We start from the raw sequence: 23,343 nt of genomic DNA, 5'->3' as shown, positions 1-23,343 counted from the left end.
TTACGCATCAGGAGGAGATTCAAACATATCATCCTAATTGGTCCCCGTCCGCCTTTTTTTGTGGCTTGTTTACGTGGTCCTTGTAGATGAGGATATTCTTTGACAATCAGGGAGCATTGGTCAATTAAAAAAAAAAGTGTAATTCCATGTAGTTTGGATAGAGGCTTTCAAAAGACACTGGGTATGAGAATCGAGGAAGCTGAACAGTCAAATGCTGCTGAAGTTTGTAGGAGTAATAGAAACAGTCACAATGTTGATGGAACTGATGATTTTAGATACCATGAAAAGATTATGCATATTGAAAGATATATAGTTAAGAATATTGATAGAAAAGATTGAGGAGTCAAAAGAATAACCTCCGTAGAAAAAGCTACAAGATAGCTGACACCTTGGCTGATTCTGTTATCTCACAATTCCACAAAGTCGATGTTGATGAAATCTATAGAGCAAAGTTGACTGTTGGTCGATGTCAAGAATTTGCTCTGAGATTAAGAAATATAGAACATAGCATTTGCATGTGGTTGAATGCGACAACTGGGCCTACAGATATACCAAAATAGATCTTGCTATTCTGTTGGTACCGGGGCATACCCACTAGCTATATTTCAGGGACTAGACAGGAATATTAACAGGGATTGGTGAGACAGCAGATAGCGTCTTGATATTTTTAGCACAGACCCTGCAAGTGTTAACCTTCCATCGTACACCTCTTTCCGTTCCAAAGATCGTCATCAATGCCATCAAGACTTTCCTCTTTCATTATTTCGTCTCAGGGACTACTGTGTGATGCTGAATATGAAAACAAAAAATCCTCGCCGCTAACAACAGCGATAGTCTGTCCCCTTTGAACACGAATAAAGATTAATAGCGGTGGCTGGGTTATGTCTGGATGAGTGCGCCCGATACCGGTCACAGCCAAGAAAAGATTCCACCTCGTTGACTTGGCATTATCTCCAACGGGCGAGATACTCGATCACCCAGTGAACACAAGAGGAGTGCAATAGCGAAGAAATCGGTGTCACATGGAAGCGACCATGGACGCTTTGGTCTCGTCCATAGCGGACGACAAAGAGACTCACCTTCAAGGACAGATAGATACTGGCCCTTTCCGGGTCCGACTTGTACCACACGTTTACCCCTGGATTCAAGCATGTCTATGTCTGGGCATTTCGTCGCTAAAATCCGGAGTAGCCAGTGCCATCACTACACGGCGAAGATCTTATGTTGGACCCTCATCCTGCAGCAGCACGGCCTGAAGATCAGGTACGGCATGCATTTGGCCAGTACGATCCCAATTCGGCCGACGCATGGCAATCCACATTGACATCACCTGTTTGTTTATCGAAACCAAAACAGAACAATCCAAAGCACAGATTGGGCAACGCCCGTTCCAGAATGATGTCACGGTGCCCCAGGAACAGCCAATCTGAAACAAGATCTACGTCTGAGTCATCATTCCGCGACATGTGAAGTCCGCATCGGGGCGCACGACCATCACACAATCCAGGGTCTCCTTTCGGGTGAGATGGGTTATGAAATTCCGATCGCTGTTGGGGTTACATTAAATGTGGCCCGGATGATATCAGCCAATGCGTACCATGCCACACACGAGACTGTCAGGAGGACGGAATGGCCCGTGTGGAGGGTGACAACGCGGTCGGCCTGGGTTGCCAAAAACCGCATTTTAACACTTGGCTGCTCAATGCGGTTGGCGTAAGGCTGCATCTGGGGGGAAGAAATGTTCAAATGTTCAGGGGGGGCTGAGCCCAGGCCGATCTGGACCCAAAGCGGAGGCAATCCAGAATGATACTCTATGCGGGTGACATCCCCCAGACGGCCTAGGAACAGGAAAGTCTGTGTCCAGACCAGACTCTTGAATGGTGGTGCCTGATGCGGGCGTCCGATGAGATTGCCACTCGGTCTTTGTTTCACCTCCGTGGTGCGTGTCTGTGTCGGGTTGATTGGACACAAAGCGCCGCCAAGCTCTGGGTTTGCTGAGTTAGCAGAAGCTTGGCTTACTCGAAACCAATGGAAGTCGGGAGATATGCTGACGGTGGATTTCTAACGTCATGGGTTCCATGGGCGGCCGCGTCACAAAGCCGGGATGGTGCAGTGGCCTGGAATGGCTTCTCATCATTGGTTGTGTTTGCGTGATCATGCTTCTAAAAAAAAAAGAGGCCCTGGCCGAGGATTTAAGCCGGGCGTTTCCCAGGGTTCTCCCTGGATTTTACAAAAAAAATTCTCCTCAATCAATATCAAGATTTATATCAGATCTATAACATTTTTGGAGTCCGAGTCTTTGAAATCTCCCCACATACATCATGCCTACCTCTCGTACCTCCAGTGACCGCAGCGGATCCATTGGATCCTACGACAGCCCCAACGGCCACGCCTACAAGACATCTCTCTCCAAGCAAGCCGATCCCAACGCGGCCCTGAACGAAGCCCAGCCCAGTTCGTACCCTACCCCTGCAAGTCAATAAACAGTACCCAATTACTAACGATAACAGTGGCCAGCCTCAGCTCCGGAGACTCGGTGACCGGCATGTCGTTGCGCGGGGTACAACATCGCGACAGAGAAGGAAACGTCATCAGTAAGTTGACTGTCTGTCCACTGCGACAGTATAACACCTGTGCTAACAATCTCCTCCAGCGGAACCCGATCTGGCCAACCCTACGAGGTATCGCTTTGAGCGTCCCCTGGATACCATCCGGGCCCATGAAGCCGCTATCGACCGCCGCCGTTGAGTTATGCGGTGGGATTGGTAGTTTTGCCACGACGAGACGTATATTGGGTTTTTCTAGCGATTGTATAATATCTTTTTGCTTTATTGGTAATGTGATTATTTGAATATTCTCTCGATATCGATTTAGTATAAGCGTCGGGGTCAGCTGTGTGCGGTGACTTCTCTTGAATAAAACTACAGGAGTATACAACCTGTCTGGTGAGACGTGTCATTCCTTTACTGTACTAGATTGTATTGTGATTCACGTTGACATCTATGTTCTTCGTACCCTTTCCAATGACTCTCTCGAATTCCCTTTGGCGTTATCTTCACGGCTCCAGGATTCGTAGTCATGAAATTTAGCTCTAGGTGTTTCCGTAAATTTATCTCGATCTCTCTTCGAGAAAGCCAGATAGTAAAGCACGTTCCGTCGAGTAGTATTCATCCAAGTAAACTACACTCAGTGCCTATCAACCAATTCAGACATCACCCCGATTCCAGTTAGGCTGCACGCAAAATACTACTACAGTTAGCAATTTCGCCTGAGCACCCAATCCAACATACGTACATGTCCGACGTAGAAACCCGTGATTGTATTGCCCACAGGAATTTCCAACGTCTTACAGTAGGGTGCGACATCCACCATGAAGCCGAACTGGCAACTCCGTCCCCAGTTTGTGGTTATCTGTGCTGTATCAGATACGACTGGAATGCACGGCAAATAGATACATACTCACTTCAAAGCCATTCATGCAAACGTCTCCACTCTCTGAAGTCCTGACTCTTTCTATGATTTCTCCACCGGGGCCGTCGATCGGAAAATTGGTTACCTTGATATGCTCATACCGAGGCAGGGCCGCGGTTAAGGCGCGGCTGCACATTTCAGGAACCTCCGTTCCGAAAAGCATCTGGATATGCCTGATCGTCTGGTCGATTTCGACAACCTTTACCAAGATCCCACGCACCCGCCGGAGGTATATCCCAGCAGGGCCGCCGAAGTGGGTCCATAGTAGCGGTACGTAGCCCGGCCGCGGCATGCCATTCTGGGCATCGCTCAAAGGAAGTCCACGTTGTGGAAGGTTGGGATACCATAGTGCGGTGTCGAGGAGGGACTTTTCGTGATTTGGCTCGACGAGATCCCGCTGCGCTGCTTCTTGGACGGATAGACGGACCATTTTGAACCCCTGGGCGTGTTGGTTAGCGCGAGTCGAGAGAAAGGAATTGAAACTTACGTCGAAGCCGGCTTTGAGGACTGCAATCCCTTGTGAGCATACTAGCCGATGTGTGTGCGGCGCTATGTCGGGAGAGCCGAACCACTGCGATGCGCGCCCGTCGCCGTGCATCACCTGTATGCCTTGTACGCCGCGAGATCCGATGGCCAGTTTGAAACCGTTGAGGTTGGTGACGGGCTCAGAGAACCAAGCTTTGTCTGCACTGTAGCCAATAGATAGGGTGGTGTCGTCGTCGGCGGTGACTCTCATGCCTGTGACGTACTTTTTTCCGTTGAGATCTAAGATCGAAAATGAGACTTGGGCAAGACGTTCTGGGATGTTGATGGTCCGTGTGTGGAACAAGCGGCAGCCATGATCGAAGTTGAACCAGGCGATATTATTATACCAGCTACCTTCAGAGCGTGGTCTGAGATCGGCGGATACCTCTCGCCATGGCGTGACTGGCAGTTGAGTGGCTTGGGAGCAATGGAGAGACACTTCACTCAATCTGAGATCGAGGATTTCGTGGATCTGGAGAATCAGGCCATTCACTCTTTGCCGGTTCAGAAGCTCCAGCGGAAGAAGCTCACGTCTGGTGCGATAATACAGCCAATACCAGTTGCTAAACGCCGGCAAACCCTGAAGCTCACACAGCCACGACCTCTCCCCGCCCGGCTGGAACCTCGAACGCCAGAAATGCTGGCTGGAAAAGGTAGAGACAAAGGCTCTCGATGCGAGACGGAGATGGCAGACATCGGCTGTCGAAAGGAGGGCAGCGACGGTATCGCGAATCTCTTGTGGAACACTACTGAACACATCACCATGGCCGCTGGCCGGCCACGAGTGGCATGTTCCCCCTGGAAGCGGGCCTTCAGGTGCGCCTTCAAGGAAAGATTTGATTTCCGGTACGACACAGGGGTTTCTAGTCCATGGGAGCGGCCCATCCTTCGTGTTCAGAGAATGCCAAGGAAACCCATCTTCCCTAGGATCAAAGCCATAGTAGTCGAGACACCAAACACCTCCAAAAGTGTAGCCCCAAGCAACACCGTGCACCAATTCGCGGAGTGGCAGTGAGCGACAAACTTCATACAACCGCGCAATAGGGACCTGCTCTGGATCGAAACTGTGCTCCAGCAGAGACCAACAGGCTTCATGGAAGACGAATCCATAACGGCCGTTTACCGGCATACGGTCCAGGACGCCTATCTCGTCGTCTGGCGGAAACGTGTACCCAGGATCGTTCCATCGCGCGGTGTATTCCAGAGGCGCAATGCACCGACTGATGACACCCTCGTCGTACAGGCCGACGCCGGAGACAGAGAATCCAGCGGGGCTGGAGTAGACTGGAATGGTCAGGTTCATCGGTGTGGTTGATGCTAGGGAATTACTTACTTGCGCGAAAGTGCTTCAGCCATGAATGGGAGTACCGGTCTTGACTCTCATGTTTGGAAAGGGTGCATCCGCACAGATTACAGTAGAGACTAGAAGCCATGTTGATGAGCGGGGGAAAGGACGGAGAGTTGGGTTATTGGAATGATACGTGGAGTTTGCATCGAATGAGGATTAGTGCGAATGGGTCGTTTGTAGACATGTGGTAGGTCAGTCTTGTCAACAAGGAAGTGATAGATCAGACCATTCACCGACTTGATTTGAGTCTGATTATAGAAGCCAGTAGATCCATTCACCCACTACCCAAATATGTAAGTAATGTCAGGCAGGTTCTGATGTAGCCCAAAAACCCCCTAATTCGACATTCACTCATCAACCCTAATCCTTGCCTATATTTGAGCAAGCCGTTATTCGTGCAACACTTACTTTGTAAACCCTTGAAGCCCAAGTGGAAAAACGCCTGATCTCGATTGATGCCACTGCCAGTCCCACAAAACCTCTGCATAATCAGAAGATAATCGGCCACGTACAATCATATTCCAGCGTCGCTGGGTTTCGCAGAATGGGTATTCCGACTGCAACAAGATTTCCGATTATATCAAGCTCCTCCGCCGGCTTTATTGATAGCAGAAGAGAAGGAAGGAGCTTGCCTACCTTCAAGATGCTCTTAGGTATCTATATTTATCGGAATGCAAGACAAGGAAAGAGCGAGCCACATAACAGATTCACCACATTTAGAAGTCGCCACTGGACTTGAAAAAATCCAGTCCAACATGCCAGTAAGTACATTCCTATAGTCATACAGCATTATCCCAATAATCCATGATATATCTAGCCTGGATGAAATAATCGCTTCTATAATGATATCACTTGACAGGGTCACGGGACATACAAGCCCTAGGACGGTCTCGACACACCTACTGTTCTATTGACACCACTTCTCCAGTGAATAAGGGACAGGCAGTGCGGCCAGAGAATAGCCACAGGACGAACGATTGTGGTGGAAAGTAAACAGAATTGATCATACAGTGCTGTTCAAATTTACAAAGACCTTCTTAACAAACATGACGCTCTCATAGGTCGACATGATCAATCTTGATTGTATATACAGACTCATACTTATCCTCAACTTAATGCATCTTCGTCCATGTTTCCCGCACCGTGTCCCCTTTGCTAGCATGAACCTGCCACTCTGCAGCGTCAAAGCACCCCGTACAGTCGTCCCTCCTGCCCAGTAGGTTCTGCGGACGGTAAGTCGGATCGGCCTTTATCCTGCGAATAACAGATACATGTATCATGGCGTCATCGGGAACGCCCCGAGCCGCGCCCCTGGGAGGCGGCCATCGCGCTACCTTCCATCTCCCCTGCGGCAGCAGGTCGATCCGCTTGACAGGGAAGTACTCCATCGCCCTCCAAGCAAGCACAGACGCGCGGGACAGTCCGTGCCCAAACGACAAGAGATCGTGAAGTGTCCCGCGGGTGCTCGACTCTTCCAGCGCCGTATGGAAGTCCAAGCTTTCATCCACACCTTGTGTACCATCACCACCACCACTATCACCAGCCGCCACCTCGGCACAGCCAAACCGACGCAACTTGGCCTCGTCAAACCTCAACCCAGCCCGACTCGCCTCTTGCACCATCCACACGAGTGGGGCATGGCTCAACTGGTGTCTCTCGCCCTTCCCCGACCGTTGGCACCCACCCCCGATATCTGCATGTCCCCCAGGAAACCACACTTCCTGTACATCCTGCTCTTCCGCACTTCCCAAAGCAGCCGTATTGAGCCTCTGCGCAGCATCCCCACGACTCTTCCTCTTCCAAGCAGCCAGCAAGCTCGACGCCGTGCGCTCCGGCCCCATCTCCCCGAGCGGACCCGCACAAGGACACCTCGTCCCCATCGGCTTCAACAGCACAGGACGAAACTTCACCCGCCTCTCATCAACACTAACAGCATGGCGTGTGACCTGCGCCATCGAAATAATCTGCAAATCGACCCTGAAATCAGCAATGCTGTTCACGGTGTCAAACACACCCAAAAAGCGCACGGGCTGGCTCGTCGGCCGACACAGCGTCTCGCGCGTCTCGGTCACGAAGTGCAGCGCGCGTCGCTTGGCATCTGCATCGCACCCGCGTGTCTTCCACGTCATGAACGCCTTCCATATCAGCGGGAGCATCTCCTCGTTGTCGGGGCCGAGCAGCCCCACGAAGTCGACCATCTCGACCAGGAACCGCGCCGTGAATGCCCCTCTACTGAAGCCGAATACGTAGATCTGTGTCGACGCCCGGTAGTGGCGCATGAGGAAACGGTACCCGCCTAGTACGTGTTGGTGGAACGTTCGTCCCAGGGCGAGGTCCACTGCGTGGGATGAGCTCGCCAGACGCCCGGTGCGGCGGATGGTCGTGCTTGCTAGAGAGCCGGGCGTTATCTGGGTGCCGATGCCAGCTGCGGGGGTTAGTTCGGTAAACATGGGCTTGGCAGAGAGGCAGGTGGGAAATACGCTGGTAGTAGCATACTGTTGTTGGAACGATGTTAGTATTAGCTGATGAATGGACTGGACGGGGACATGCACTGCTCATCGGTCCGTTCTAGCATGCGGCATATTCGGAGGATATTGGTCTCGGTGCCGTCGGTGCGGAAGGTATTGCCTGTGCCGTCGAAGCAGAGTACAATTTGCCTTTCAACTGGTGTTTGTTCTTCATTTTTCATTTTGCTTTGACCTCTTTTCCCGTCAAGGTTGATGCGGGACGAAGACAAGGGGGTATGGAGTATTAGTATGCCGTGGCCAGACAGTTCTCCCATGCGTCTTGGACTACGCCCGCCGAAGTACCAATATGATAGGTCTGATAGCGGGTCGCATGCCTCGCATGATGGCCTCACTATACTTAGGCAGCCCGTCTCAAGATGCGTATTCTTGAGCAGACAGCTGAATATGACGTCGTGTAGTCCGACGTATTTCACCTTGTCAAATTTAGGACATACCATTCACCTTGGAAAGGCGATGGTACCAAGCTGGTACTGCTTAACTATGAACTGTCTTGCATATTGAAGTCGTACAACATAGTATGCACAATAGATGACTAGTCTCCCCTTGAGTGGACTCATACACGCGCCACCTGGCACCGTACCAGGCAACAGTCCTCAGAAGAAACCAAGCACAGAGTTCGCGGTCTCCACCCTCTCGGCCAACCTCGCCTTGTCATGCACTCTAGTACAGCCCCAAGTAAGGTTGTCCGCAGGACCCAGGCTGCAGCTGCAGGACGAACCGCCCAACGCGCTCTATTCTTACTATTCGTATCGTCTTAGTGGCAGACTGGCTGTTACGTAGAATCGCCATAACCTAATGGTGTCCACTGGGCGAGGTGGATGTTTAGTTGAGGTTTTGTGTGACTGATATGGTAGGAAAGATTGCTTAAAAAGTAAAGATGGTAGTATAATTGTAGTGATTGAATAGTACAGTATAAACTGTGTTTAAACCAGGTCATAAATACTATCTAATAGAAGCACCTCGTTGGAACACATGACATGCAAGCCCTATTCCGGTGGTCCATACTTCACTCCCACACATACATTCCCCCACTCCATGATATTGATTAGATGAGTGAACGCTTTTGCAAAATAGGAGAGTGCTCGTTTAGATGCTCCCACTCATGTGCATCATAACAAGCCTGTCGACTCAGTTTCACAGCCCGCTGTGTCCGCTCGCGCATCTCTCCCTCATACGCGTCTAGAGCAGTTTTTGCGTCCTCTCCACTATACACCTTGTCGATGGCCTCAGCCAGCCAGTATGCATCTAGCAGACCATGGTTACCTGCTTCACCGCGGTCTATTGTTTCATCAGTCAATACCATACCAAAAAAAAAGAACAAAGGAGGTCATACACATCGTCATCGCATGTGCAGCATCCCCCACCAACGTCATCCGCCCCCCATTATCCCACTTCAAACACCCCCAATCCGTCAGCTTCACCTCCGTAACAGGCGTCCCCTCAGGAACCCCCTGCACAGCATCATAAAAACACGGCGCGAACCCCTCCGCCCGTCTCTTCATACCCGTCAACCGCCCCTCACTCGTCCCCTCAACCTCATCCTCCACCGACCTCGCCCTCCACGACAGACAGATCTGCGCGCGAAACTTCTCCGCCACCGTCCCGAGAGTCCCATTTCGCACGGGTGTCTCCAGCACAGAAAACCACATGAACGTGCCCGTCAGCGGATGGCACCCCTGGAACAGCAGCGGGTCCAGGGCCCGCAGCGGCGCGATCTCCTCCGGCGTCATATCAACCGCGACGCCCACAAACCGCACAGCCTCCAGCGGCTCGTTGCGATAACCCCCCGGACACAGCGCCCGTCTCACCTCCGAGCGACTCCCCTCCGCCCCAATCACCATCTTCCCCGACGCGTGTGTCCCATCCTCAAACCTCACCGTCACGGCTGACCCCGACTCCTCCACCCCCACCAAGCGCTTCCCCCAGTGTACCCGCTCTTTCAAACCGACAAGCAAAGCCCGCCTCATCCCATCCCTATCCACGCGCCACCGATGCGAGGGCGGGACCTTGAACTTGGCTTCCCCTGTTGCAAGGTCCAGAAAGAGGAAATTGCCATTGTCGTTTTTCGCGACGTCGGGGTCGACTTGCTCTGCTTCGATGAGCGATAGGATTTCAGGTGGGATTGTCTTGCGTAGGGTGTCTAGGCCCCAGTGGAGGGTGATGGCCCAGCCTTGATCCCGGGCTGTCGGGGAGGCGTCGCGCTCGTAGACTTCGAAGGGAATGTTTTTCTGTTGTGCGTTGGTGTTAGTTGTTTTATAGGCTTTGAGGGGAGGATGACGAGGAGAGGACCTTTTTTAGGGCTTGGGCTAGGGTTAGGCCTACTAGTCCGCCGCCGATAATGAGGACGGGGTCCATTATGTAGGAGTGGATGATGGTATACAGAGGTGATAGAGGAGGATAGATTTAGGGACAGATGTGCGAGCTTAATGTGCTGACTGTTTGACTTAAACTTTCCTGTATATCAATCGGGCTATATAGAAGGCTGTGCGAGGCGGGGTTACTGACCGGTACGCAGGACAACTCTAAATGAGACATACTAGGGTCGTATGACTTGATTGGTTGTATATATGAACAAGGACATCCCCTACAGCCACAATTACAAGTGTGTATTTAATAAACGTAGCGAAACCCAGCCTGGTCACTTCCATCAGGCTGTAATTTCCCCTCGATGCGACCCATCGCTGGCATTCCCATCCTGCTGGCCCGCGCGTTGCGCACCCCGTACAACACCCGCAGGGCAGTAGAAACGACGATTCCCGCGGCGTTGACAGCCACGAGGGTGTGTTTTGCAGGGAGGTACCTGTACAGTCAGTCTTAGAGTACATGTCCGTGGTTTTGACAGGGCACATACCCTGGTGCGTCGGCCGCTTGGAATGTCTGCGGACCGATGATATTGGCGATACTAAACGCAGCAGATATCAATGAACATCCAGAGACCTGATCATGTTAGCATGCTTCGCTCAGCACAAGACAGAGGGAGGATGATGTACCCGCATAGTATAATCCTTATAGTTCGCCCCCGTCCACGCAAAGATTAACGCCAACGGCGCCACCGTCGAATTAACCAGATAAATCCCCACCAGACACCCCCCCTGGTTCGACGGGGACAAGAAACTCATCAGACAAGATCCAACCAGCGTCGGCACGAGCAGCAGATCAATCGCCAGCCACCGCGAATACCGACGCGCAATCGCCCACGTCGACACCATCGTTGCGGCGATACTAACCACCCCACTCGGCATATTCAGCAGCGCGCTCTCCTCACTCGTATACCCAAACCCCTTGATCAGCACCGCCGAGAACGTCGTAATCACTCCACTAGGCACACACACTAGCACCGTCAGCAGCGCCAGCAGCCACGTCTGCGCATCGCACAAGGCTCCAGCTAGCGATCTCCACCCGCTCTGCTTCCGTCCCACCCCGACCCTCCCAGCCTCGTCCTCACTCAGCCGCTGCGCGATCCGCGCCCGCTCCGCCTCGCTCAGAAACCTCGCCGTGTCCGGCGACGACGGAAGCACGAACAGGACGAGTCCCGCGATCGCAACGTTCACTACCCCGATCGCGACGAACATCGCCCGCCATCCGTGCAGCCCTGATCCGGACGGCGTGGCGCGCTGCGCGGCGAACGAGATCAGTCCGCCGATGATTTGGCCGGCGCCTAGTCCGCAGTACCAGAAGCCGTACCGTGGGGTGGACTCCTCTCGGGTGTACCACATTGCGGTGTAGATTGTGAGGGCGGGTGCTACTTTACCGTTATCTTCCATCCATATGATAATATGAAGGAGGAAAAGAGGAGGAAACCAACATACCGATAACAGCCTCCGTCACTCCTAGCAAAACACGCAAAGCCATCAGACCAGCATAGTTGGTCGCCGCAGCAGAACAGGAGAGCAACACGCCCCAACAGAGGATGTTCACCCCGAGGACTTTAGTCACGGGAAATCGCTGCAGGAGAATTCCTACATCATTATTATTAGTAAAGCGCCGTACATATTCAGTAAAGGACGCACCTTGAGGAATCTCCGCCACAGCATAGGCAATGAAAAAAGCCGTCGCCAGCCAGGCAAAGTTATTTCCATGCATGTCGAGGTCCATTTGGAGGCCCATTACATTTGCGTACTGTTTTCGTTAGCAGTTGAATGGCTGGATATATCAAATACGTACGTTGAGCGAGACTTTGTCGAGGAATTGGAGAAAATACGTTAGGAACATGATCGGGAGGATGCGCCAGTCGATCTTTCGGAGTAATGCTGCGTCACTGAGTTCATGGTCAAGGGATATGGCGACGGGGGGATTTTCTTTGAGTGTTTTGGGCGATTTATCTGCCATGGTGTATTCTCTTTACCAATTCCCACTGCGTTGGATGTGCTTTGGGTGTTAATTCTAAGAAGAAGAGCAATCATACAGCAAGAAAGAAGCGAGCGTGTCTGAAGAATTCCCTCTGACAAAACATCTAAAGATTATAAACCTTCTTGTGCGTTATAATGCAAGGATCCCGACAGAATGGACAGGGAGCACAGAACAACTGCGATACCAGCGATCCGTGCGACAATCAAATGCAAGACGACCCTGAGAAAGGAGACCAGGTTATTGATAGGCTCTGCTCCATCAGACTTTTCCAGCCTGCCGCATCTGCGCAATAGACGCGTTCGTGCTCGGCCTCCCGTGCATTCCGATAATATGCCATGCCACGCCACGTCTTTCCCTCGAACAATGCCCAGAGGCCCCACCCCGCTTTGTCTTCCTTTTATTTCGATATCTGCCAGGGCAATAACCCCATCGGGCGATAGTTGCAGGAGCGACCCGCTACCGTATAGCAACGGGCCCAGGTTCAACCTCACGCCGCCGCGCTGCAGTAGTGGGTGGATCGCCTCGAGATAGCTGGAAATATTACGCACTTTGTTGAGAAAGAACAGCGCGACAATTACCTGTAGGTGTTGTCCTCGTCGCTGAACACGCTGGCAAAGTCTCCCTCTACTAGCACGACCGCGGCGGGTTGACAGCCTCGTCCGGGAATGCGACCGCCCGCTGCAGGCCGGCTGTCGTGGCGTGAAGCGACCACCAGTCGATGTATGAGTTGAAGGACATGCAGTGGGGAGATGATTCTATCATTTCCTGACGTTAGCACGGGTTTTATGCTACTTCGGTCAACGGACCTGCAGTCTGGTGGATTTTTCTCGTGGTGTTGATATATATCAGCTGATTTGCAGAGCCCTTTTCCCATACCAAATATTTACTTTAAACTTGCAGTCTTTTGCAACCTTCTTCGTAACTTCAGAGCCATCAATATCTTCATAATTTTAACCGTTTCAAGTGCTGTCCCACAGTTTTCACAGTTGAATATACGTGTTACTTGTTCAAAAACACTTTGTCCCACGGTCTTACGGCCAGGGTCGCCATTGTACAGTGTTGGGATGTCAGTCAGGTTAAATTCTATGCCAAACGTTGGTCAAGGTTTTGGCGCAGCGGTTAAGACGAAATGGTCGATTTGATGGATCAATTCAAGAATACAAATCACAAGAATAATACATATACACCCTAGTGATACCATCCACTGGCAAAAGCCTTTCAGCACCATAAAGACAACTCACACACTTTGATGACTCCTGAAAGACATCACCCAATTGTAATGCATTGGCAAGCTTTCCATCGCCTCCTGCGCGTGCTCACTATCATTGAGACGGATATAGCCCGCAAGCAAGTTATAATATTCCTGCGCGGCGTCCCGCGGCATCCTCTTAAGCGCGGTGCACCACGCCCGGGTCCACATAAAGTGGGGGAAACGTTTGTTGGAAGAGTACAAACGCAGCATATTGATCACATGGCTCGTTGCGTGAACCTTGATCGTCTCGTCTATCCCGTTTTCCAAAATGCAAGCCGCCCCGCGAAACAAGTCCATCTTGCCCGTACAGTCTGCCAGGACTCTGGTGATCCGCGTTTCCGCCGCCACCCGGAGTCGCTCAACGTGGTAGCAGAGCGCGAGGTTGTGCACTTCGACGAGTATGTTAAATATATTGAATGTGTGCTCTTCCCTTCGCTGGTCTTGATCGTATAATGAGCCGTAGTGACGGCCGTAAGGAAAGAAGGGTTCCGGGGGCTGGTATCTTGGGAGTTGAGCCTGTCCCGTGTAGAGGAATTCGACCAGGCACTTGATGCTGCGTAGGCTGAAGTTGGTTTTGACACGCCAGGGGCCATCGTCCTTCAGGATGGAGGCATTAGCGATGAGGTGGGCTGTGACTGGGGGAGGTGCTTACACGGAATTCGAAACATCGCCCGAGATATTTAGAGTACTCGGCAAGGAGGGAGCTGTGCACCTCCTGAGATCCACCATCCTTGCTGATAAGGAGCACGTCCGGGGGATATATCTCTTCATGCTCTACCAAGTCGGGGGTATATCTCTCTTCGTGCTCTACCGTGTCGGGAGAATAGCTCTCTTCGTGCTCTAACACGTTGGGAGAATAGCTCTCTTCAGGCTCTACCTCCGGCGCGGGTTGGGGCACAAATCTAATAGTCATTGCGTAATGGATTCCGGAAGTTTGTAAGAAATGATGATTAAAGAGTATTGCTTTGTTGTGTATGTATATGGGCGGGGATAGTTGGAAGTGGTGGGTTGTTCTGGGGTCTGGATTACCATCTAGGTGGTAAGTGCCCAGGTAGACATCTTCCTCGACTGGAAGGGGCGGGTCTTTTTTGAGTGGAAGGAGCTGTTGTCAACTTATAGATACCTCAAGTAAGCGTGGCTACCATAGGTGCTCTTTCTACCTCAATATTATAAAGTATACTGCTTGAGTGTACATCATTATATTAGGTAATATTTCGGATACTTGTGCTATTACAGTGACTTCGGAGGATAAACCGAGGGCTGTAGAATGAAATCTCCTACTTATCTTCGAGTTCTCCATACTAGGTAGGTTGTGGTCTTTGACTTCAAACCTTTGGGTATGCACACGACTTAAATACCGAACATACCTAAAGCTCAGCCTTGCTACCCTGGTATGTAGTGTGCTCTGCGATGTCCGATCATGACTGTATTGCTCATGGTACTCGGAAACAAGACGATCCGACCTCGTTGCATTGGGTTGAGTAGACTATGAAATCCAAAGACAGAACACATGAAGTGAAGTTTTCGTATATTCAGACAGTTATTACCATCAACGCAGCACCATGTCTCACGCCTAGCTTATCGGTATCCCGGTTTGGAGCGAGGCCACACCCTTGGGTCCCAGAACGTCCTCAAGGCTAAGCCAAGAGACCACCAGGTCGTCCGATTGACTAGTATCATAAGCGTCATCATCCTGAATCGGGGTTTTGTTCTTGCAGAACACTCTCAGCTCTTTGCATGCCACGTCTCCATTCTTCCTCAAGTATTCCCGCATCACGTCGCCAGCGCTCGTGACAATCCGACTCGTCAGTTGAACTCCGGTAGATGCAAGTCCCATGTCACGTGCGTTTTGGGCCGAGCCTCGCGCAACATGATGGATGAGGATGACGATGTTTGATATGAAGGAGTCGTCGGGCATGTATGCCGACGTGAAGTATTGGACGAACTTCTGGTGCTCTTTGTCGCGGATTAGTCGGAGTAACTCGACGGAGCGTTTGTGCATGCCGAAGTAGTTGTACAGGATGATCGGCTCCTCTTCGAATAGCTTGGTCTTCAAGAAGGCGAGAAGGTGCAGTATGTCGATGTTGTGGGTCTTAGACCACGTTCGGGTGATGATGGTTTCCGGATTGGCTCGCTCAAGGTCCCTACTGGACGGCTCGAGCTTTGATTTTCGTACAAGCTCGTCCAGGATCCTGTCGATGTTTGCAATCCCGCCATCTTTCTCAGAATCACCAACGTACTGTGCGAAAAACAAGTTCGCGACTGCAGTGGTGGGCTTGAGTACGCGAGCATTCTTGCCGTCGGGCTTATGGAATTCAAATCGTTTGCTCCGGGAATCACGCGCAAAATTGACAGCGGATGAGATGCCCGTGGCCAGCTCAAGCCTGGTTAGCGATTCATCGGCGTTCTTTGGCCGCGAACCAATGAAAATATGAGACTCGCCATGGATCTTGATGAAGGTGTCCATGTCAGGCCACCTCAGGTCTTTGTGCGCTGGGGATTTAATGACGAGGTTGTGCAAGAAAGCCAGCTGTTGGACGTCGTACCATTGGGTGACGAGCTGCTGGCCAACGGATTGCATTCGAGTATTGAGATTGAACAGGATCAAGCCGCAGAGGATAGCATGCTGCGAGAAGAGTGCATGCTTCTCCGGCGGGGGGCCAACGCGGGCGAGTTGAGACCGGACTCGAAGATCAGTGAACAGATCTTGTATAATCCATGATTGGATGGTTGACCTTATATTTCGGATCTCCTCGTCACCCTCCTTTGGCCAAAATTTGGGCTGGGGGTGTGTTTTCGACAGTTGTAGATAGTCATCGATAGTCTTCTGGATGCGAAGCCCAGACATTCGGAGGTCTCCAAATGCACCCAAGTTGCTGTGTCGCATGCTGTGATGAACGTCGAGAAAGATCTGGGAGACGAAGCAAAGCCACAGAGTAACCTTCTTGGTCTTGGCAAACTCGGCAAGGCCTCGAGTGATCGCGTCCTCAGCAGGCATCTGGAGTTTGAATGTATCCAGCATGCAAAACTCGGGCAAAATCGAAAGAAGGATGATTTTGTCTTCGTTGAATTTCTGACCTAGCGACATCCGCTCTCTGTTCGCTTTCGGATTATAGGTGCCGAAGTAGCCTTTTTTGAAGACTGGCAAATGATTGTCCTGAAGGACGTCTGCGAAGGAATCAAGCAGGATCTTAGTTGGTATATAGCACCAGTCGGCTATATCGGCCATGTTCTTGTTGTATGGCAGGCCAATCTCGATGGATGGAGCCGGAGAAATGTCACGGTTCCAAACAGCGATATTGTAGACAACGTTCTGCACATTATCCTTTCCCTCCAAAAGCCCCGAAAGGGAATTGCACCACTCCGCCTCCACCTCCTGCACAAGTTGCTGGGCAAGTTGCAAAGCACTGTCAGTCACGACGGCGGCGTTCATGAGGTCAATCTTCTTGTCTCGATACTCCGACCAGGTGATGGAAAGGAATTTTCGGATACTGCTCAAGTCTTGAAGTAAGCAGAGGGTCTTGAAGAACAACGGACCAAGATGTGCGTCTTCCGCCTCATTCTCGTCCTCCTCCACAACGGTCACCTTGACGATCTTTTTCGATTCGGCGGGGGTCGGTTGAGATGGCGCCGTATCCTGGGGTTCCTCCACCGTTAAAACAGCAAATTTGTTTAGAAAGCTGTCGGCAACGGCATCGTCACTCTGAGCCTCCGAGTGCGGTGGTGGCTGCTTCGCGTCTGGCTTCGGAGTTTGGTTGGTCTTCCATTCAAGAGTCTCGCACATTTGCACCAGCGCCGTGATGAAATGAGCATGACGCCTGTTGTTCATGGAGTCACCCTGGCCCAAGAACCAGGAAGTGACCGCTGTTCTCAATTTGATGGCACGTCTGGCGATGGCGAGAACTGACTGGGGGACCGTGAGAGCAGAACCGGCAACCACCTCGGCGAGTTTTTGCAGATCTTTGGTCGTTGCACTGTATTGGATTGGATTTGCGTCTGAGCCATGATTTTTGTTGTTGCGTTTACCCTTACACTTCGTCGTGGTAGGAAAGGTAGCAGAGAGGGCGGGTGGTTGATAGCCACATTGGCTGGCGGTCTCCAGTAGCCACGTTGCAAACTTATTGGTATCTGCTTTGTAGCGGGCGTAACTACTCCCCAAGAAGTCAGGTAGCATATTGGCGATGAAAGGCTAAAGGAACAATAGCCGCTGTCCGGTCCAGCAGACTAGCCTTGGCAGTATGAGATGGTGAAGGTAACAGAATAGAGGATGGTTGGAAAATGGGTGTGGGGTTGAATTATAGTCCCCAAAGACGCGTCCCGCCCGACTACGCGTTTGCTGTGGAATGACCGGTGGAGACGGTCAAATCAATGATAATACTGATGAGGTCGAAGCTAGGAAAGGTCGCGAACGATTGCAAAAACACATGAAGAGTTATAACAACAACTTTGAATGGGAAAAACACTACTGCAAGTCACCTGACATTGCCCATTTGGATGTCTCACAGCTCAACAGTTTACACCCCCTACAGAAGACTTATGGCTCCATGGCCCCCTCGAAAGCTATAGACCTGAATAGGGTATGCTGCCATGCAGTCCTCAGCCTATGACGTACTCCCATTCCTACTAGCCATGCGGGGAACCGCCAAGTTCCCATTGGAACCCCACAGTCCCGTTTGTCCACATCCCAACAAACACAGAAGATAAATCAGGAAGACGAAATAAGAAAAAGAAGAACAAATGACAAACACAAATCTATCCATCCGCATCTCCATCAGTTGGCCGCCGTCCCCGCCCTCCGAACCAACTGACACCCTTGTCCTCTCCGTCAATGGGTGGTACGTTGACTTGCGCGTTGACAGGGCTACTGGTGGTTTAGATTGGGCGATAGCTGGGGAGAGATTGGTCGATAAGGATGATTCTAGTAAGTAGTGTTTATCTTTACATAACATCTGTGTGTGTGTGTGTGTGTGTGTGTGTCAACATACACTGAGTAGGTCATTGTTGAAGAAGACATAGAACACTAACATACAACAGAAGTAGTGCGTTTTACACACGCACTAGACTCCCACGGTGTATTCTCCACGGCAGACTGTGGGACGTTCTCTACACTACCAAACGGAGACGATCTTGAAGTTGGAGAGATGCCGCGTGCGGATGTTCCAGGGGCTCCAGTTTGCGCGTACGAGGAGGTGTGGCGTACGCTGGTGCCGCCCGTTGGCGCGGAAGGAGAGGGGCACTGCGTGTCGTGGGTATTAGAGGGGAGGAAGAAGAGTGTAGGAGATGAACTGGTGAGAACGTTTCTGGGGAGGGCCGGTGGAGTGTACCTTGCTTTGAGACAGGTGCAGACTGTTGGGGGTGAAGATCGTCATGTGCAGCGCGGAGGGGAGGTTAGTGCTCGGCGGGAGGAGTGGGGGGTTTCATCTGGGTGGCGGGACAGGTATGTTTTTGGGCCCGATGGTGGGAGTCTACCGTCGATGAGGGAGGTGGGTGTTGAGGATCAGAGCGAGTGGGAACAGGGGCAGACGGTTGTTGTTTGTGGGGAGGAGTATGTCGTGCATGGACTGGATGTTGCTTAGGGCTTTGTCATACATACATTTAAATCTATATAGATGATTTTCAAGTAGTCACCATCAATAAATCCCTGTATGGTATCAAAGACAGCAGCATATATCCCATCCACAAATCCCATCATCAGTCCAGCAAAGACATCAAATATATACGGCAGCAACACCAATCGCCATCGCAGCAACAGCAGAAATACTAACCCCGTTTGCCGCCGCACTCCCCTCCTCATCACCAGCAGATCCTGTCTTAGCCGGCCCATCACAATGCCAGTGATCCCCATGCGGCTTACAGCCCACTGATTGGCTTGGACTAGGCATCGTAGGCGACGCAGAGCCGGTGGCATCGGCAGAGCCACCAGATGTAGCGACTATGTCGGTCGACGCGGGCCCGTCGCAGTGCCAGTGATCGCCGTGAGATTCACAGCCAGTAGACTCGCTGGGGCTTGGTACGGTGGGAGTGACATTGCTGCTTTCTTCTTCCTCGGTGGAGGTGGGGGTCTCTGCTGGGCCGTCGCAGTGCCTAGCTGGGTTAGCATCATGATGAAGTACAGCTGGAATAAACACACCAGTGATCACCGTGTGGTTCGCAGCCGATAGAGGCAGTGGGCGATGGTCCGGGCTCTTCTTGAGCCAGGGCGATGGAGGCCAGCCCTATCATGAGGAGAGTTGAGTATTTCATGGTGCTGTTTTGCGAGAGGGAGAGGATAAAGTAGACGAGGGTTATGATTCTGGCATTGAAATCTTGAACGAGAGGGCAATACCAGCTTTATACTGCAGCCCTCGTCCAGTCTCATCATTCAAACGCTTTCGATGTGCAAAAAGCCCGTTGATGCCAAGCAGAGCGGAAGACTTGGCACCCTCAAGGTTCTCACGGCGCTCCAGCATTTCTTATCAATTCCCCGAATGGGACAAAATTCCACTTCAAATTTTGATTGCGATTTGCATGAAAGGAGTTGATTTTAGTCGAATTTCGCGGCTTGAGGCCGTTCGGCCAATTGCGTTGTTCGCAAATGTGCCGTAATGTCAGTGGATATATTATCGTGGGCTTCAATGCCAAAACTCTGCCGCTCGCCAAGGATGCTTGAGAACCTTGGTGACTACTGTGAGGCAGTCAATTATCCCCAAAAATGGGATGATAGGATCTGTGTGCGAAGTCAGTCAGCCATGACACTAGACGGGCCTTTCGATGCTATATCCTGGACGGCACTAGGGTTGAATTGTGCCGTTCAATCCTGAAAATATATCTTAGACTATCGTATTTCAACGAATTGCCAGATCTAAGTGGTTGCAAAAGACTTGTTCTAGTAAGAGAGACTGCAATAGTTAAGGTGGAATTGCAACCGGTCAGCATTTTAGCTGACTTGCAGAGTTTGCAGAGCTTTCCCCAAACTACATGTGTTTTGAAATTTCTTGCAATCTTGCAAACATTTGTATCCTCTTTCGTTGCTTCAAGATCATCGATTTTGGCATCCTTTTGACCTTGTTAATCGGTCCTTCCACCTTTTAGTGGAGTATACTAAATGGCAGATAAACCCCGGAAGGAATAAAATACTCCATAGCAGAGTCTGAATCTGCGAGATACAAGTGCTTATTACTCGTATCAGGACTCCGTAGACACGATCCCATCTGACATAATATGTCGCATGAATGCATTGTACTTGCGTCGACCTCGTATTTCCGAACAATCAATTGACCAGCTGTCAACAATTGCTATCTCAAGAAACAGCGTCAATAAGAGGTTTGGCTGTCTGCAGGAGTATTGACTTGATAGATGAATGGTTTTGTTGGACTATTCAAGACTAGTAAGCAAGATTCTCAGTGTTCTGTAATATGCTGATGGAAACAAGGAAAAGGTCGGAAGTGGTTGGTGCAACCTACTGATAGTTAGCAAGAGATCCTAGATCCTAGCGAAAGACGTAGTCTGAAGTCCAACTTACTGACGAATAAATAGACATTACTATGCCTCTCCCAGTTTAGTTGCATCTTCGTTACATCGGAAGATAGTGTTGATCTCGAGACGACATGAAAACGGCCAATTATCTCGCCCGACAATCTATAATCATCAGCGGGTGGTGTGATTTCAAACGGCCCCTAAGCTAATTCTTCAACATCCTCAGGGGTAGCTACGAATTGACCACTGAGATAGAGAAAAGTAACCACCCTGCAGAGCGGGCCAGACGGCCAGCTTATAAGGACGAGGCTGAGTCCGAGGGATCGTATTAAAAAGCGGGCTGTGCGTGTTTTAGCTGCAGAGTATACAGCCATACCCGAGGGCCGCTTGGCGATCAACGCACGCGCCAACTATGGATGCCCCGTCTATGGCCCCCATTTCTATAATTGCTCCCGCCCGCTTGTAGGGCAGACTGCAAACGGGTTTATCTTGGGTATGATTCCCCGAATCCTGAAAATGGAGCAAAATCTTATATCACTTTTGCGCAATGGAGTTTCGACACTTGAGTCCGGGACAGCGGCCAAACCATAGCAGCCACGGATCGAATACGTCGCTCCGCCGCTCTGAAACAGACAGTTTACTCTCCTCGAGAAGCACACCCCAAGCTCTGCTGCCTACAATCAGACAGCATCCTAAAGTCGCATGGGCCACGGTGGGGTTAGCATCCGTGTTCTTGCTGGGTGGATACGACTCCGTTATCGTCACCACCGTCCCGTCGGTGCCCCAGTTCCAGAAGGACTTCGGCGAACGCTATGACAACCGATATATCATCCCGTCGATGTGGCTGTCCCTCTGGTCGGCCCTGCCGTGCGTGGGGAACATCGCGGGCGCGCTCATAGCTGGCTGGGCGCAGGATCGATTCGGTCGCCGATGGCCGTTTGCCATTGGCAGCGTATTGTCTGCGGTCGCTGTCGCCATCGCTTGTCTCTCGCCGCTTTCTGCAAACATTGACACCCGGCGCAGCGTGTTCCTGCTAGCTGAGATCGTTCAAGGAGTTGCGCTGGGCCTCGCGCAAACAACCGCTCAGACGTACATGTCTGAGGCGGTCCCCACCGCCATGCGCGCGCCAGCCATGGCACTCATCCCTACCCTCGCTTTGATCGGACAATTGATAGGGGCAGTGGTGGTGTTCTTGGGCTCCGCGAAAACGTCCCGCAGCGCATACGTCGTGGCGTTCCATTCGATGTGGCCGTTTTCCGCTGTGCCCATGATCGTGGCGCTACTCATCCCCGAGAGCCCCGTGCATCTCTTGCGCCAACAAGATTTAATCGGCACGCTGTGCTCCCTCCGGAAGTTGTACACGAAATCAGCCGACTGCGACCAGCTCTTCAAGGATCTGCAGCACCATGTGTCGCAGGAGGATCGGGAAGAACGGTCCTCCTACGGGGACTGTTTCCGCGAGAGCAACCGACGGCGGACTCTGATCGTCATCTTTGCCTCAATGGTGCCCACGCTTTTTGGACTGAACTTGCTATCGGATGGTAGCTATTTTCTACAGATGGTGGGCATGAAGGCCAATCAGAGTCTTATCATGCTGGTGCTGGGTATTGCCCTTGCGTTGGTGGCTAACGCCGTCGGCGTATGGGTGAGTAGCCGAGTGGGGCGCCGAACCCTCATTCTCACCTCCGTCTTTATTACGACGGTGCTGTGGCTCGTGGTTGGAATCGTAGGTTGCTGGTCAGGCAACTTCGTCCCATGGTATGTTGTCTATCTCCCTTGTATAACTTTCCGTGTCTAACATCAACAGGTACACCGCGGCAAGTTTGATGGTCATCATCGTCGTCTGCAGCGTTGGCGCATGGCCTGCTTCGTACACTGTCGTCAGCGAGGTATCGTCCTTGCGTCTCCGGGCCAAAAGCCTGGGTGTGTCCATCGTCACGCGCAGCGTCGTCGGTATCGTGTTCAGCCTGGTGTTACCCTATCTGTACAATCGCGATGCGGCGGACCTGCGCGCCAAGCTTGGCTTTGTGTATTTCGGACTTTGTTTCCTGGCGCTGGCAGGAACGTGGTGGGGTGTTCCGGAGATGAAAGGGCGGAGCAGTGTTGAGATTGATTATATGTTCAAGCTGGGGGTGCCGGCGAGGAAATTTGGTTCATTAGTGAAAGGAAAGCAGACTGCATAGGTTGTTCAATATTCTGATGATTGCATTTAGCGATAATGTCTAGGTGATGGTGTTCCATTGTTACGGTGTAGTCTACATCAGTATAGACATATAAAAGGCATATGCCGTCAAATCCCAAAGACGATGAAACTGAATAAATTTGACGCCCAAGTCGCGATGATGTTGATGTTGATGTTGATGTTGATGTTGATGCCTTGGATACCTGGCGAACAATGGATAAAACCCCGATGG

General features: G+C 51.4%; 9 protein-coding genes across 9 annotated transcripts; 3 read left to right on the top strand and 6 right to left on the bottom strand.

Moving 5' to 3' along the window:
• The first annotated feature begins 2,209 nt into the window (after positions 1 to 2,209).
• BDW47DRAFT_108062 (DUF2406 domain-containing protein) lies at positions 2,210 to 2,958 on the top strand. Its single transcript, XM_024813149.1, has 3 exons — positions 2,210 to 2,454; positions 2,511 to 2,594; positions 2,654 to 2,958. Exons 1-3 carry the CDS (start codon positions 2,322 to 2,324, stop codon positions 2,746 to 2,748), a joined length of 312 nt encoding a protein of 103 aa, XP_024670790.1. The 5' UTR covers positions 2,210 to 2,321; the 3' UTR covers positions 2,749 to 2,958.
• A 186-nt stretch (positions 2,959 to 3,144) lies between these two features.
• BDW47DRAFT_108060 (uncharacterized protein) lies at positions 3,145 to 5,597 on the bottom strand. Its single transcript, XM_024813148.1, has 5 exons — positions 5,330 to 5,597; positions 3,959 to 5,280; positions 3,464 to 3,910; positions 3,295 to 3,411; positions 3,145 to 3,246 (listed from the first exon to the last, which is right to left on the bottom strand). Exons 1-5 carry the CDS (start codon positions 5,427 to 5,429, stop codon positions 3,187 to 3,189), a joined length of 2,046 nt encoding a protein of 681 aa, XP_024670789.1. The 5' UTR covers positions 5,430 to 5,597; the 3' UTR covers positions 3,145 to 3,186.
• An 859-nt stretch (positions 5,598 to 6,456) lies between these two features.
• BDW47DRAFT_126918 (T6SS phospholipase effector Tle1-like catalytic domain-containing protein) lies at positions 6,457 to 8,033 on the bottom strand (the record flags this gene model as incomplete). The annotated part of the gene is made up of 2 exons (XM_024816639.1): positions 6,457 to 7,825; positions 7,897 to 8,033. 2 exons carry the CDS (start codon positions 8,031 to 8,033, stop codon positions 6,457 to 6,459), a joined length of 1,506 nt encoding a protein of 501 aa, XP_024670788.1.
• Positions 8,034 to 8,917: 884 nt separating this feature from the next.
• Positions 8,918 to 10,305, bottom strand: BDW47DRAFT_132584 (FAD-dependent oxidoreductase; the record flags this gene model as incomplete). Its single annotated transcript, XM_024817598.1, has 3 exons — positions 10,162 to 10,305; positions 9,206 to 10,100; positions 8,918 to 9,150 (listed from the first exon to the last, which is right to left on the bottom strand). The coding sequence occupies exons 1-3, from the start codon at positions 10,225 to 10,227 to the stop codon at positions 8,918 to 8,920; spliced, it is 1,194 nt and encodes a 397-aa protein (XP_024670787.1). The 5' UTR covers positions 10,228 to 10,305.
• Positions 10,306 to 10,482: 177 nt separating this feature from the next.
• BDW47DRAFT_132582 (putative MFS transporter) lies at positions 10,483 to 12,440 on the bottom strand (the record flags this gene model as incomplete). Its single annotated transcript, XM_024817597.1, has 6 exons — positions 12,037 to 12,440; positions 11,883 to 11,991; positions 11,682 to 11,831; positions 10,863 to 11,614; positions 10,724 to 10,809; positions 10,483 to 10,672 (listed from the first exon to the last, which is right to left on the bottom strand). The coding sequence occupies exons 1-6, from the start codon at positions 12,199 to 12,201 to the stop codon at positions 10,483 to 10,485; spliced, it is 1,452 nt and encodes a 483-aa protein (XP_024670786.1). The 5' UTR covers positions 12,202 to 12,440.
• Positions 12,441 to 13,459: 1,019 nt separating this feature from the next.
• BDW47DRAFT_118484 (uncharacterized protein) lies at positions 13,460 to 14,387 on the bottom strand (the record flags this gene model as incomplete). The annotated part of the gene is made up of 2 exons (XM_024815216.1): positions 13,460 to 14,071; positions 14,127 to 14,387. The coding sequence occupies 2 exons, from the start codon at positions 14,385 to 14,387 to the stop codon at positions 13,460 to 13,462; spliced, it is 873 nt and encodes a 290-aa protein (XP_024670785.1).
• Positions 14,388 to 15,047: 660 nt separating this feature from the next.
• Positions 15,048 to 17,648, bottom strand: BDW47DRAFT_118483 (uncharacterized protein; the record flags this gene model as incomplete). Its single annotated transcript, XM_024815215.1, has 2 exons — positions 15,048 to 16,706; positions 16,782 to 17,648. 2 exons carry the CDS (start codon positions 17,646 to 17,648, stop codon positions 15,048 to 15,050), a joined length of 2,526 nt encoding a protein of 841 aa, XP_024670784.1.
• A 563-nt stretch (positions 17,649 to 18,211) lies between these two features.
• BDW47DRAFT_118482 (uncharacterized protein) lies at positions 18,212 to 19,050 on the top strand (the record flags this gene model as incomplete). The annotated part of the gene is made up of 2 exons (XM_024815214.1): positions 18,212 to 18,395; positions 18,509 to 19,050. 2 exons carry the CDS (start codon positions 18,212 to 18,214, stop codon positions 19,048 to 19,050), a joined length of 726 nt encoding a protein of 241 aa, XP_024670783.1.
• A 2,198-nt stretch (positions 19,051 to 21,248) lies between these two features.
• Positions 21,249 to 23,112, top strand: BDW47DRAFT_132576 (MFS general substrate transporter; the record flags this gene model as incomplete). Its single annotated transcript, XM_024817596.1, has 2 exons — positions 21,249 to 22,687; positions 22,737 to 23,112. Exons 1-2 carry the CDS (start codon positions 21,477 to 21,479, stop codon positions 23,110 to 23,112), a joined length of 1,587 nt encoding a protein of 528 aa, XP_024670782.1. The 5' UTR covers positions 21,249 to 21,476.
• Positions 23,113 to 23,343: the final 231 nt, after the last annotated feature.

This window comes from Aspergillus candidus, assembly GCF_002847045.1.
Source record: "Aspergillus candidus strain CBS 102.13 unplaced genomic scaffold BDW47scaffold_32, whole genome shotgun sequence".
Taxonomy (NCBI): Eukaryota; Fungi; Ascomycota; class Eurotiomycetes; order Eurotiales; family Aspergillaceae; genus Aspergillus; species Aspergillus candidus.
Note: the sequence above shows the minus strand (reverse complement) of the source record. Positions and strands in the feature narration are given on the sequence as shown.

Coding starts and splice junctions, on each gene's coding strand:
- BDW47DRAFT_108062 (XM_024813149.1), top strand. CDS start 2,322: ATGCCTACCTCTCGTACCTCCAGTGACCGCAGCGGATCCATTGGATCC. Junction 2,455..2,510: donor CCTGAACGAAGCCCAGCCCA/GTTCGTACCCTA, acceptor TAACGATAACAG/TGGCCAGCCTCAGCTCCGGA. Junction 2,595..2,653: donor CAGAGAAGGAAACGTCATCA/GTAAGTTGACTG, acceptor AATCTCCTCCAG/CGGAACCCGATCTGGCCAAC.
- BDW47DRAFT_108060 (XM_024813148.1), bottom strand. CDS start 5,429: ATGGCTTCTAGTCTCTACTGTAATCTGTGCGGATGCACCCTTTCCAAA. Junction 3,412..3,463: donor TTTGCATGAATGGCTTTGAA/GTGAGTATGTAT, acceptor GATACAGCACAG/ATAACCACAAACTGGGGACG. Junction 3,247..3,294: donor CGGGTTTCTACGTCGGACAT/GTACGTATGTTG, acceptor TAACTGTAGTAG/TATTTTGCGTGCAGCCTAAC.